Genomic DNA, 13,610 nt, shown 5'->3' with positions numbered 1-13,610 from the left:
AGCGCAGCGTCGCGGAGTGGAGCCTCGCCTCCACATGCTGTGCATTCAGCTCGCTCTTGGCTCTTGGCTCTTCGTACCAACTCAACCTGTCGCCATCTGGATCACCAACGCTCATATACATCGACATGTCGTTAGGGATAAGGCCCTCACGTCAAGCGCTCTCTTCCCTCTTCCAAGCTCTTGAATTTACCGACCACCTTCGTCTCTCAGAACCCGATCTCGGTTACACAACAAGCCACTCTTGCTCTCCTGAAAACATTGAGGCGAATCGATACAGGGACATTGTCGCATACGACCACGCGCTCTTACCCGGACCTTACCTCAATGCTGCCTTGATCCCATCCTTTCATCCAACCAGTCTCAGCTTCATCGTCAGCCAGGCGCCATTGCCAGAAACGTACACCGCTTTCTACACGCATCTCGTTCAACAGCGAGTACGCGTATTGGTCAACCTGACACCATTGGTCGAAAAGGGCAGGCTCAAGTCGCACCAGTACTGGCCAGATGTTGCAGACCAAGCCACGAGATCAGAGAGCTGTAGCAACACCAAGCACATACGCCTCAACAATGGATGGAAAGTGACCACCCAATCCGACAAGCAGATCCAACTGGATCAAGCCAAAGCAACCCTCGTCCGTCGCGTCATCCACATCGACGATCCCCAGTCCGAAATGCTGAAACACGGATGGGCCGTGACACAATTTCATCTCACATCCTGGCCAGACCACGGCGTATTCCCCACTGCACTTTTGCTGCAGCTCATCCGCGAGACGCAGCAAGTACCCATGACAAAGATCTACCCACCTCCACCCACCTGGATCCATTGTTCCGCAGGTGTGGGTCGTTCCGGTACCCTGGCTGCTGCATACATCGCTCAAGCTGCTATCAATTCTGCTAGACACAATCAGACTCCACCGGATTCGTTGATGGGGAAAAACGCTGCTGCCGAGATTTGGGATTTACCCGTAAGGATAGTCGAGCATCTGAGGAGGTACAGAGCGAGGATGGTGCAAACCATCGATCAGTTCGAAGCTGTATATGAGATCGTGGCTGAGTTGGCAACGCAGGCGCAGCTGGCACGAAACTAGGAAACTAGGATAGGCGCGCTTGCTATCAAAGAGGTCTCGTCTCGCAATCTACACTCGTGACTACTTGCACAAAAGAGGACAATCGAGTTGGCATTCTACACAGCCCATGTACGTGTAGACACTTTCGTATCTTGCAAGCGAATGGTGAGCAATGTGCGAGTTTTACAGTTTTGCAAGCGTGCCATCAGCAAAAGGACCCTTGTACGGCAAACCCAACCAAGCGGCTATTTGCTCGAATCGATCGCTACCGAAAAACATGGCCTTCTCACCGTCGCTGCTCCTCTCCACCTCTATACTTGGCATACCGAAGAAGCCGTGCTCCTCGACAAGAATCTTGGCTTCTTGGCCCATTCTCGCCCTCGCCTCCTTCTGCATGCTTTTGTCCAACACCTGGGCGAGCTTCTCCTTTCGCAAACCAAGGTAGTCTGCTTTGGCAAAGATGCTCTCCAGGTCCTCCCTCGTGGCACACGGATAGTCGTGATGCCAGATGGCGGCAAAGCACGTTTCGATGGCACGCTCAAACGTTGGCACATCGAACGACGCAGAGATTTCCGACAAGAACGTTTGCAGATGCATCGTGTTGATCGGGAAGTCTTGCGGTTGGTTCAGTGTCACCCCAAAGAAAGTGGTCGCTCGTTCGCGTTCATGCCACATCCAAAGCGCTTTGTTTGTCACGGTGATCGGAGGCTTGTTGCCCGAAAACTGAACCAACCATTCGCGTCAAGACGTATTGTCAGCTCAAACTTGCGCGCATATGTGCTAAACAGCGGCGGCGGCCAAGAATCGCAACTCACCTTCATCACGTATCCGAGATTGACAGGTTTGTACGTCTAATGAGCGTATGGAAAAACAGCGTGACGAGATAGACGACAAAGCGTTAGCATGGCATGGGAACTGCAACGTGGTCGAATCGGCTACTAACCACATCGAGGTCCCACAGTTTCTGATAGCGTCGAAGCACCTGATATCCCACATACGACCAGGGTGAGACAACGTCAAAGTAGTAACAAAGCTTGTGGCGTGGCGCAGACATTTTCTCTTGCTGTCTATTCGGTGGTAGAGTTTCTCGTTGGCTCACAATGATGATGGTTGTACAACGGGCCGCATCAATCGTGAATCACGAATGAAGAGCGTTCCAAATCGTCGTCGACCTTTCCTATTTCTACCCCGCATATTTTCAAATGCAATCGCCAATCACGAATTTGTCGCCTCTCTCACACATACGCGTCCAAGCGAGTCAAGCGTCGTAGGTACGAGTCGCCGCCAGAAATATCCGCCTGCAACCTTCGTGATTCACGATTCACGATTCATGATTCACCGCTTCAACGACGATGCCCCGAGTATAATACAGCGCTTCCTGGCTCGACCTTGTCACATTCGATTGGGTCGAGCATCTCACCCACTTTTTCACAATCTCGTGCGACCCTTGTCCGTTGTCATGGATTAATCCTGACAGTCATCGTTAAGTGAACTATTCACAATTGTTAGTGCAGCTTCTCGTGTTTCTGTTATAGCTCGCTTGGCTCGGGAATTCTCATGCGCGCCTTGCGCGCCTTGTGCACCACTGCATTCGCTTGCAACAACATCGGTCGATCGATCATGGTCATTCCACCGCCTTTCTCTTGCAAGCCGTACGCACCTCTGTTCTCGCTCTGACTGGCGTGCTCGTAGAGATGCAAGATCCTCGCTGCTCTCTCGACCGCCTCTTGGGTCGGGTTGAAGGTATGCTGGATCGCATCCACCTGAACCGGGTGAATCGCCTGCTTGCCGTCGTATCCCATCTGCTTTGCTTCTTCCGCCTCTTCGACTAGGTACGTCTCATCCTTGTAATCAATGCAAACCATGTCGATCGCCGAGAGGTTGTGCGCTTTGGCGATCGTAGCCATGTGTGCGCGTGGGAAGAGGAGTGATTTGCGATCTCGGGTGCGTAGGATACCCGTCGACGCACAGTAGTCCTCGGACGCAAACAAGAGCGCCACAATCTCGGCGACTGGCGGCTTGGATGTGGTGGACAGTAGATTGCCTGTGTGCGCATCCTGTCCTAGACTTTTGCGGACTGATTCAATGATTCTCGACATATGCAACAGGCTTGCTGCCGATTCCACCGACAAGATCAATGCCAGTGCGCCAATCTGTTCGAAAGCTGAACTGGGCCTCAGCGCCTTTACTTTTTCGATGATCAGCCGAATATCATCTTCGTGTTCCACCTTGGGCACCACGATAGCTTGCAGTTGATGACTGGGCAAGATCATATCCAGGTCGTCCGACGCCAGACTGCGATTCGCCGAAGGCGGATTGATGCGGACCGCAAGTTCGGGCCCCGGTCGAGCGGCTGCTTCGAGCGCTAGCAGGACCGTCTCGCGTGCCAAACCCTTCTTGTGCGCGGCTACCGAGTCTTCGAGGTCAAAAATGATCGTGTCGGCCGACGAGGCTTGCGACTTTTTGATCATTTTTTCCGACGAGCCTGGGACGTAAAGCATGGAACGTCGCGAGCGCGAGACCACATCTTGGCTTAGATTGGATCCGGGCGAGGCAGCATCGGCTGCGTTTGCTTGCGAAGAAGAAGCGTCTGTCTGAGATGCAGCTTCGGCGTTCCTGACGTCGCGATCGAGAACAACACGTGCTGTGCTGAACAGTCGACCACGAGCTAGAGGCGGTGAAGCTCCAATCACCGCGATGCGACACAGTGATACTGCCACCGTTGATCGTCTGACCAGCATCGACATACATCGATGCAACCCTCGTTGCAGTGTCATACTTGGCGAAGAAATGGCTGTTGCACAAAGCTACGTCTGCCGTGGTTGCGAGAAGCAAAGTGTCAAGGCTGGAACCAAGTTGAAAGAGATCTAAAAGTAGCAATAAAGCAAGCACCAAGAAGCGCGCGGTTCCTCCACTCGGCTTTCTCTGCTTTGGCGCTCCGAAGCTGCCACGCTCGTTACTGCGGGAATACGCACAAAATCCATCTCGCCCGCAGCTCTTGACGGCTGAGCATGCACGGACCGCAGCCAATCGCCGTTGTAGACACCGAGCAGTCGTGAGTCACGGGTGTTACTTCCATTCGTGCTTCACGATTTGCGGTTGAAATTTACTATGAATGAAACACGAAAATCACTCATGACTTGGGTGTTCTTGACCTTTGTCTCGGTCTCTACCACCCCTCTCTCCTGTTGGCCTGCTTCTGCTGGATCTGGACGATACCGTCATGTCCGACACAGTCCAAGCTGGTGTCGCTGCGGCGGCAACGGCACCCGAGCTGTCCTCTCTAGTAGACACGCTTTCAAACACCACGCTATCGTCTCAGCCAAAGCCAGCTCAGGGCGACACCACTTCTTCGACACTTTCGCGTCGCGGTGCGCACGGTGCCGACAACTTCGACCTTCCCGAAGGCCTCAAACGTATGCTCGCCAACATGTATGATCCCATCACCAACCCGGACGGCATCATCAACGCGGGCATCGCAGATAACTCTCTCTGCCGCACCGAGCTGCTCGAGTTCTTCCTCGCTAAGGACCAGCTCAAGCTTTTACCTGCAGACATGACATATGCGGATCGCTTTACGTGTTCATCGCAGCTGCTCGAGGCTATTGCTGCGCTGTTCAATCAACGTCGGCCTGACTGGCCAGAGACCAATGCGTCTCCTCTGCCGCTCACCAAGGTAGAGCCGAGTCACATTGCGATTGGCAGTGGGGCAACCGGTATCCTGGACGAGTTGTTCTGGAACCTCTGCGATGAGGGTGATGGCGTTCTGTTGAGCGCGCCGTATTACAACGCATTTGACAACGACTTGACCAACCGGGCCAAGGCGAGGATCGTGGAGGTCTCGGTTCCGTTGCCAGAAGAAGCGCAACGACTGCAGGAAAGCTTGGAGTATTCGTCGTTTGCACCATCCACGGTCACGGCGTATGAAGAGGCATATCAAAAGGCCATAGCTGATGGCATCAATGTGAGAGTGCTGCTGTTGTGCAATCCTCACAACCCGACAGGTACCATCTATCCTCGAGAGACCGTGGTGGAGCTTGCGAAATTTGCGGCCAAATATCAGTTGCATTTCGTGTCGGACGAGATCTATGCTCGATCAACGTTCACCACGACCGACGTTGCCCAACCGTCGACTTTCCACAGTATACTATCTATTGATACTCTCAAGGAATGCAGATTGGATCCGTCGTTTGTGCACGTTGTCACGTCGGCTTCAAAGGACTTTGCTATCAACGGGTTTCGTTTGGGCGTTCTGGTGTCACAGCACAACCCTGCGTTGCAACGTGCCATGGCGTGCATTGGCTTGCTCTCGCAGTCGGCCTCGCCTGCAGCTGCGCTCTGGATTGCCCTGTTGCGCGATACCGCATTCCTTGAGTGGTACTTCGCCGAAAACAGACGTCGACTCTCGCTCGCGTATCAACACACGGTCGAATTCTTGCACCACCACGCCATCCCTTACACCCGATCAAATGCGGGCTTCTTCCTGATGATCAACCTCGGAACATTTTGCGGCATCCACAAACACATGTCGGACAAACAAGCAAGGGAAAAAGAAGCCATCTTCGTAGATCGACTCATCGAAAATCGCTTGCTTATCAGCCCAGGCACTATGTACCATCATCCCATCCCCGGTTGGTTCAGATTCACCTTCAGCCAACAGCCAGACACGTTGAAGTTGACTTTCACCAGGCTCGAACGCGCCATGCGCGTCCAGCACAGTTTCGAACACAACAGGCCAGTCCTGGATTGGCACTCACGCGCCAACAAGGCCCCCAACAGTACACCGCCCAATCCGTAGTTGCACAACTTGGTCACTCGTGGATCAGCCTCTTGGCTTAGAAATGATAGATTACATACAGGTCGCATAGAAGCATCATGTCTCACAGTCGCATCGGGATTTGGAATGCAAGCACACTGTCTCGGTTCTATTGCAAGTAGAGTTTGTTTTACAAGCGGATTCATCCAAGCACCAACGCGTTCATGTGTCTAAAAAGTGGTGCGCGCGCGTGTGGGGGGGGGATTTACGATCGTCTTGTTCGGCCATTCGAGATATCGCCCTCGTCATCATCGTCGTCAGCTTCAATAGCGATGACATGGTGAGCATCTTGCAACAAGTCATTCTCCTCTTCTGCTGTACTTGTAGCAGACACCGCATTCGCTTTGGCCTTGCTCTTAGCCGCATTGGTCGAAACACTGGTTGCACCTCCGCTTCTGCGCGCAACACTCTGGCGAGCCAGCTCATCGTCGGCATCCTCCTCGATCTGCGTGTGCGCCGCACTCCTCGCACCAGACGCCTGCGTACTCTGCTGCTTGGCCTGCATCTCCTCCTCGTCGCTCTGCGTTTTCTCCAGGTACATCCTGCTCTGTGCCAAAATCGCCAGATCCACACTCAACTGAAATATGGCGCAACTCGTAAACTGCACCGGACTTGCCTTGAGCACGAAATAGAGCAGCTTGAAAGAGTCACCCCCCAGCCAGCCTATCAACACGCTCGTTCGGAAGCCGGCGAGACTCTTGCGTCGATAGTTGGCGATCAGTTGCGGTATCGGCAACGTCGATTCGAGTCCCAAGGCGATATATCCAAGCAGCGAAATGAAGCGCGACGACGAAGAAAGTATCATATAGAGGATCGCCAAGAGAAGAATGAGCAGAAAAAGGAAGATGAGGTACGAGTTGTAGTCGGACCACTGCCAGAAGTTGAGTGGTCTGCCGCTGGTGGGAATGAGAGATGTGAACAGCGAGGTAAGGCGGGAGAAGGCAGATGTGGTGTTGGACGAGCTGGTGGTGTTGGAACGAGGCAGATCCGAGGAAGTGTTGTACGACGAATGGTCGGTAGAAGACAAGCGACCGTACGAAGAGCTAGCTGGATTGCCTCGGCGAAACATGGCTCCCAACGTCACCAGCAATGGCTGTTTGTTCGCATACGCTTGCTCTTGCTCTTGCTCCTCCTCCGCCTGCGCGTCTGCTTGGTGGAAATCCATCAAATCTCTTGATGTGCTCGCTCCTTGCGCGTCGTTTTGCTGTTCCTCGTGCGCACCATCGAAAACGACCCTTGCACCATCGCTGCTGATACTCTTGCTCCACCTCGTCACCGGTTTGAACCGTATACACAAATACAGCAATCCGAGCTGTGCTGCAATCATCAGTAGGCTCTGCAGTAAAAGCGCAAACTCAAACCGTTCACCGAGCCAGAAGAAGCATCGTGTGATGTTGGCGATGAGAAGAACGGCGCATACGTCGTGCGAGAAGCCCCGAGCATCTTGTTTGCGATAGATCGAGTAGGCTTGATCTGCGTAGACGAGCGGAGCTCCTATTGCCATGCCGAGCGAGGCGAGGTCGGAAATGCTCATATTCTCCAATCACGAATGTCGGTGGCGGTGCTCGGTGCTGTTGATCGTGAATGTGGCTGGCGATCGGGGGAGAGATGTGGTGAAAGGTCAAGAAGATGCCGAGTCACGGGTGCGACCTGGCCTAAGCGCACGATTTCTCGAGTTCGTTATTTCGGGTTCAAGGTTCTTTGGCGTCTTTTGGCTGTCAACCGTGAATCGTGAATCACGAATCCGCTCACGACTTTATTTTAATCCATGATTAACGTTAACTAATCGTTTTTGCTGTTTGAAAGTTCGCAGCTCAATCGAGTACGGACAAGGATCGTTCATTGTGACTTCTCTCAACTCGTGCTCGGTTCTTGACAGTGGACCATGACCTTAACAAGCTTGTGCTCAACGCTGGTTTGGATTATCGTGTTTGCTTTGATTCTGGATCCAATGCGTGACTGTGCAGGCAAACAAAGAACGTCTACATGCTCGGCGCAGGTAACGGCAGAGGCTTGGCAGCAGGAGCCGTCAACGTCTTGCTCTTGTCACTAAAATCCCTGACAATGATCGAGCACTGGACGGTATCGCACAGTTTCTTGGCAGCACTCTTGACCGCTGGTGGGAACAAGGTTAGACCTGCTGCCCTCTCCACCGTCTCAATGGGCACTGCAAAGCTTTCCAAAGGTGCTTCGTTCGGAATCACGCTGTTGGGCATAACGAAAGCGCCCAACGCCATGATTCCGCCTCCCAAACCGACGTTGCCCAAACCACCTTTCCACTCGGGCTTGGGTCCCGGAGCACCACTGGCTTGGCTTGGCTGACCGATACCCAGGATCACCTTGGCAAAGTGCGTCGGAACCGCAACGTTAGGCGGATTACCGATCACCTCGTAACTCACACGGAATTTACCATCCGGATACTGCCTCGGTAAGTACAGTGGAATGGTAAACACGTAGAGGTCGGCAAACCTCGACGTGAGTCTTCGAACGAAGTCCTCGGTATGTGCCCAGTAGTCCCTGTTCATGCCAGCCCCGACTTGAGGTGCGATGTTGGTGAGCAAGAACGTTTCGTCCATCGCCAGCTGTGACGACTTCGCATCAGCAGCAGGCACCATGTGTCCACGATCGTAGCCTGAACGGAAGTAATCGGCCATTTTGGCACGGAACAGTTCGGGGATGCGAGTATCCTCTTTGAACACAGAGTTGGATCGATCCGATTTGGGCGCATTGGGTGGTCGTTGAAGCGACGCAGCGGTGAGGTGTTCTGCGGTCCATGACGGATGACGCAGTCGACGGTCGTACGAGGAGACGTAGGCTGCGTGTCGCAGAAAGTCGGACACGGGCCCGGGATAGCCTGCCGGGCCGAGCGAGTCGGACGAGTAGCCAGAATCAACCACGGCCACCTTGGACGAAGAGCAAGGTGCGGGTGTCAGAATCGGCTTGCCCGGAGCTTGCTGTTCGCTGGTACACACGGTCGCCGGGACGGCAGACGCTCGAGATCCAGAGAGGAGCACAGCTCCTCCGGCTCCGACTACCAAGCCACCAGCGAAGAGACCTGCTTGCACCACGTACGACATCCTCGCCTTTGTATATGGGGCGTGTTGATCCCTAAGATGATGGACCAAGACGAGCAGTAAGATGTACGCCTCTGTCTTTTTTCACCTGTGCAGCTTTGATTCGCTTCGCTTCGCCTCGCCTCGCCTCGCCTTGTCTTGCCTCTCTTTTCTTTTCGTCTTTTCTTTTCGCCTGTCCGGGATTTTTTTTTCCCTCGCTCATCCTGCTGATTCAGGGTCCAACAAGTCAAGTCGCTCAGAGACCAACACTTGACTATGTCTGTGTTTTTTTCTTCTTTTTTGTTCTCTCGCTTCGCAGATTCCACCACAGATCAGCAAGGCAGAAGAGTATGTATGCATTTAGAATGACAGCGAAGACAAAGCTCTACTTCTCGCGGTACTGTTCCATATCCTTACCCGCATGCGCATGCTTGGCGATCTCCTTGGACCAAGAGGGCAACGAGCCGTATTTCTCGAGCAGCTCAGCGAGCTCGGCGCGTTGTTGCTTGAGGTTCGATGGCAACTCGCCTCGATACGTTCCCTCAAAGAGACTGCTCAGCTTGGGCCTCTTCTTCTTCTCGGCTCTAGCCATGGCTTCAATCACCTTCTTGCGATGACCAGCTTTGGTTTCCTCTTCCAGCTCGTCATTCCACCAGCCACGGTCGGTGAGGTAATTTCGCATGCGGTGTAGAGGATTGTCCATCTGCTTCCAGCTTTCGACTGCCTGTTTGGAGCGGTAGGCCGAAGAGTCGTCCGAGGTCGAGTGGTGACCGACGCGGTAGGTCATAGCCTCGATCAGCACGGGTCGCTGTTCAGAAAGCGCCTTGGATTTGGCTGCTTGCACGGCGGAGCGGACGGCGAGTGCGTCGTTGCCGTCAACACGGATGGTGAGCATGCCGTAGCCTGGGCCTCGAGATGCAATACCGTCTCCGCGGAACTGCTCGGCAGCTGGCGTGGAGATCGCAAAGCCATTGTTGCGTACGAAGAAGCTGCAAGGAAATTTCGCAAGAGACCAAGACCAGAACAAAAGTGAAACAGGTGAGCGATCGTGATTCGGTTGCTCCAACCAACACAAGCTTGTGTTTGGAAGGCTTGGAAGCCTAGATACTCACATGACAGGGCTGCTCGTGGTGCTGGCAAGGTTCATGCCCGCATGAAAATCACCTTCGCTCGCTGCTCCTTCGCCAAAGTAGCAGATGACCACGTTGCCCTCCCTTCCCTTGGTCCTTTTCAGCGCGTAGCCGGCACCAGCAGCCTGCGGAATCTGCGTAGCCAAAGGACTGCTGATGGTATGGAAGTGGTGCTGGGTACTGCCAAAGTGGATCGGCATCTGTCTTCCACCACACAGATCATCCTCGGCACCAAACACCTGCGACATGAAATGATCGATCGAAAAGTCGCGCCACAGCAACACACCCGACTCTCTGTACTGTGCAAACACTTCGTCTTTGGCGTCCAAACCAGCAGCACTTCCGATCACGGCTCCCTCCTCGCCATACGAAGTCATCATGAAGGAAATTCGACCTTGGCGCTGCGCGTTGTATAGAATGACATCAATTTGAGGAAGAAGCAGCATGGTGCGGTACATCTTGACTGCTTCTTGTTGGGTGATGTTGATCATTTCTTGGGTGACACCGGGCAAGAGACGTCCGACACCATCCATGAGTCGATACGTGGGGATGCCTCCTTGGGAGTTCTTGTTGCCAGACAGGGTTTTCGGCTTGACGCTGTCAAAGAAGCTGTCATTGAGCGACGTGAGAAACACCGAGGATGGATGGCCGGGCAAATGACCTTGAGGTTCATTGCCATCTTTGCGCAGCAGAGAAGATGAAGCCAAGGAGCGGGTCGAGGTCATGGACGCTTGCGCCACGACCGTACATCTTGAGACGCGAACATTCGGGGCTAAGCGCAGACGGCTCATGGAGAAGGCTGCAGACGAGGTCATTGTTAGCTGGCGTATGGGCTCGGGGTGGTGGTGACGACGAAGGCAATCAGCACGTCTCGACCTTCTTGTCAAGCTTCCCGATCCTGTGAGTGTGGGGTAAAAGCTTTCCCCAGGATCTAAAGCCGAGCGCCGACAACGAGCTTGACCGCCTGACACTGCACCGAGAATGTCAGTCGCGAATCGTGAATCACGAATGCACCACCAGCTTGGCCCTTCGGCCTTGACGGCTTCGTGTCTTTGCTGAAAGGGTTCAACTCACAACTCGTGATTCACAAACCTAACGCCACGCCACGCGCCCGTTTTTTTCTTTTCTTGTTTTGCCAATTTCATCGGCCTAACACCTATGCCTCATTCACGAATCACGATTCAGGGACACGTCTGACGGACCGTGGAAGAGTTGAAGAATACAATCCAAATCCGATTGGAAATCTTTTGGTATAGCGATTAAGCTTCAAGTGGAAGTGCAAGTACAGGTCCAAGTTAAGTTCAAGACTTTATTTTAAATTGGACGGTCTTTCGCGATCACAGATTCGTGATTCGTAATTCGTGCTTTGTGATCGTTTTGTTTTATTTTATTTATTAACCAAAGAGAACCAACCTGCGAAGGACATGCCTTCTTAGAACGAAGCAAGAGCGTGACAAGCATCTACACTCAGACATACGATGGCGGTTGGTTGGATCGCATTGATTTATTGAAAACCAGGGTGAGGCATCGCTCATCGAGTTCTACCGATGTGGTGTACCATGTCATGCTCGTATCTGAGATGAGTTTGGGATGATTTTGACTCACGGCTGTTGGGGAGTACGAGGTGACTGTGTGTGTGTGTGTGTCTGCCTGGCACAAGCAAGCGAGAACCAATTTACACGTCCAACCGTCCCGCGTGTTTCGACGACAGCTAGCATCGCATTTGGATTCTGACGCAGGACTCCCAGACTCCTACACTCCGACCCGTTAGTTAAGTTAGCGAGAGTCACAGTGTGCAAGCGCCAGGCAAGCAGGGTCTCAGTCTTGGCGCGCGCTGCATCAATCGAGCTTACCATTCGGGAGTCCCTTTTTTTCTTTTTCTTTTTTCTTTTTTTCCTTACCAGGTTTGGCTGGCTGAGACGCCTTGACTGGTGACTCGCAGTGGTGAGTGCAGCCAAAGTGGCGAGGCGTGTTGGCAGACACGAAGTCGCTTGCTGTGCTGGCTCGCCTGTCTTGACTTTTCTGCCATTGTCTAGTGAGACGCTTTTCACGAATGGTACAACAAAGGCGGGTTCGTTAACAGACATGGCCAGACAACACAACCTGCAAGCCAACTAGAGGTTATCATATCTTTCACAATTCACGCTCATGGCTTGCAGATGAAGTTGAACAAGACAAAACAACCAAGCAGGATCAAGATGATCCAGATCAGTCAAGTTGAGAGGGGGTCTTACCAACCGATGACGATCTTGTCGATTGTTGGTGACGTTGATGCTGCGCCAACAGTAGCAAGCTCATCATCCATCGGTCCAGCCGGATCCAGCGTTTCATGTTGGGAGATCAAAGTTAAACGTAGGGCGAGCTGTCACCGCTGTTTGCAAGTCACATACACAACATGCACAAACACAAAGTCAGCCTGTGAGCTGAGACGTGTTCGCAAACCTTGAATTTTCCCACAGCCCAAACGTGAACTTGCGATTTACGATTCGTGATTCGTGATTATTGCGGCTTGTCCCGCCTCTGAATGTGCGCGCGGTGCGCGCTGGCTGAAGAGCTCAAGAACTGTCGAGCTGTTGAGCTGACGAGCTGACGAGCTGACGAGCTGACGAGCTGAGCATTTGATCGGGTCGCCACCGCTGTCGCCATCTTTGCACCTCTCTTCCACCATCACTGTCTTGTCAATCCCCCTTTCTCCCTTCTCTTTCCCCTTTGAACGTCTCGTCTCGTCTCGATCCTATATCGGCCTTGTTCCATTTGCGCTTGTCCTTCTCTCCGCGTATTTCCTCTTTTCTTTTTGGTCTTTTGGTGTCGCCACTTTTTCATCTCTCTTCAACGATTCAGACAGCCACATTCGGCCCTCTTCGACCATTTCCTCGTTCAAGTCTACCTTTTTCGCTCCTATCAACCCACTTTGAGCTCGATCAACAAACCCCTAACAGATTTCAAATCTTCCGTCTCGCCACGTCTACCCCGCTACGCTAGTGGTCTTCGCCCTTCCAATCAATCATACCCGGCTTTCTAAAACCCACATCTTCGCCATCCCTCTCATCTCCCTTGTCCATTCATCCTCGTCTCACCAAATCACTCGCACCCAGTCTTGCAACAACACTCCTAGCGCCCGACCCATCTCTCGGTCGCTTGTCCTATTTGCATCGACATTCACCCACCTAACCCATCTCGATCAGGCGCCGCTCATTACTCGCCATTGGCTGTGAGCTTCCCTTTGGCCCCACCTCGTCGCTTTGCATCGTTCTATCTCAGTGCAACCCGCCTCTTTTCCCTGCAGTCCAGTGTTGCAGTATCATTCCAGCTCACCACGCAAGTCAGGGGCCTCTTTCCAGGCGTCTCAACGTCGACTTCTCCACCTCGGCGTCAAACTCCGGCTTGCCATCATCTCCCTTCTTGCTTCCGCATTACATCCCTTTCCTTTTTTGAACTTCTTCGTTGCGGGTGTAGTGCCGCACAGCGCTCACCTTCCCAACTTGCGCCTCGCCTTTTTCTTTGCACTATACTGGGTCGTTCAGATTGGCTGCTCCTCCGCCCA

The 13,610-nt window shown here is 53.1% G+C and overlaps 7 protein-coding genes across 7 annotated transcripts; 2 read left to right on the top strand and 5 right to left on the bottom strand.

Moving 5' to 3' along the window:
- Positions 1-125: 125 nt before the first annotated feature.
- UMAG_05679 (uncharacterized protein) lies at positions 126-1,088 on the top strand (the record flags this gene model as incomplete). The annotated part of the gene is made up of 1 exon (XM_011393138.1): positions 126-1,088. The coding sequence occupies one exon, from the start codon at positions 126-128 to the stop codon at positions 1,086-1,088; it is 963 nt and encodes a 320-aa protein (XP_011391440.1).
- Positions 1,089-1,250: 162 nt separating this feature from the next.
- On the bottom strand, positions 1,251-2,121 carry UMAG_05678 (uncharacterized protein; the record flags this gene model as incomplete). The annotated part of the gene is made up of 3 exons (XM_011393137.1): positions 1,251-1,790; positions 1,883-1,918; positions 2,011-2,121. 3 exons carry the CDS (start codon positions 2,119-2,121, stop codon positions 1,251-1,253), a joined length of 687 nt encoding a protein of 228 aa, XP_011391439.1.
- A 475-nt stretch (positions 2,122-2,596) lies between these two features.
- On the bottom strand, positions 2,597-3,844 carry UMAG_05677 (uncharacterized protein; the record flags this gene model as incomplete). The annotated part of the gene is made up of 1 exon (XM_011393136.1): positions 2,597-3,844. One exon carries the CDS (start codon positions 3,842-3,844, stop codon positions 2,597-2,599), a length of 1,248 nt encoding a protein of 415 aa, XP_011391438.1.
- A 446-nt stretch (positions 3,845-4,290) lies between these two features.
- UMAG_05676 (uncharacterized protein) lies at positions 4,291-5,865 on the top strand (the record flags this gene model as incomplete). The annotated part of the gene is made up of 1 exon (XM_011393135.1): positions 4,291-5,865. One exon carries the CDS (start codon positions 4,291-4,293, stop codon positions 5,863-5,865), a length of 1,575 nt encoding a protein of 524 aa, XP_011391437.1.
- Positions 5,866-6,088: 223 nt separating this feature from the next.
- On the bottom strand, positions 6,089-7,417 carry UMAG_05675 (uncharacterized protein; the record flags this gene model as incomplete). Its single annotated transcript, XM_011393134.1, has 1 exon — positions 6,089-7,417. One exon carries the CDS (start codon positions 7,415-7,417, stop codon positions 6,089-6,091), a length of 1,329 nt encoding a protein of 442 aa, XP_011391436.1.
- Positions 7,418-7,865: 448 nt separating this feature from the next.
- On the bottom strand, positions 7,866-8,960 carry UMAG_05674 (putative dna/rna non-specific nuclease; the record flags this gene model as incomplete). Its single annotated transcript, XM_011393133.1, has 1 exon — positions 7,866-8,960. The coding sequence occupies one exon, from the start codon at positions 8,958-8,960 to the stop codon at positions 7,866-7,868; it is 1,095 nt and encodes a 364-aa protein (XP_011391435.1).
- Positions 8,961-9,321: 361 nt separating this feature from the next.
- Positions 9,322-10,881, bottom strand: UMAG_10735 (putative 2-oxoisovalerate dehydrogenase subunit alpha; the record flags this gene model as incomplete). The annotated part of the gene is made up of 2 exons (XM_011393238.1): positions 9,322-9,925; positions 10,049-10,881. The coding sequence occupies 2 exons, from the start codon at positions 10,879-10,881 to the stop codon at positions 9,322-9,324; spliced, it is 1,437 nt and encodes a 478-aa protein (XP_011391540.1).
- Between the last annotated feature and the right edge of the window lie 2,729 nt (positions 10,882-13,610).

The sequence above is a fragment of the Mycosarcoma maydis genome, chromosome 16 (assembly GCF_000328475.2).
Source record: "Mycosarcoma maydis chromosome 16, whole genome shotgun sequence".
Classification (NCBI taxonomy): domain Eukaryota; kingdom Fungi; phylum Basidiomycota; class Ustilaginomycetes; order Ustilaginales; genus Mycosarcoma; species Mycosarcoma maydis.
Note: the sequence above shows the minus strand (reverse complement) of the source record. Positions and strands in the feature narration are given on the sequence as shown.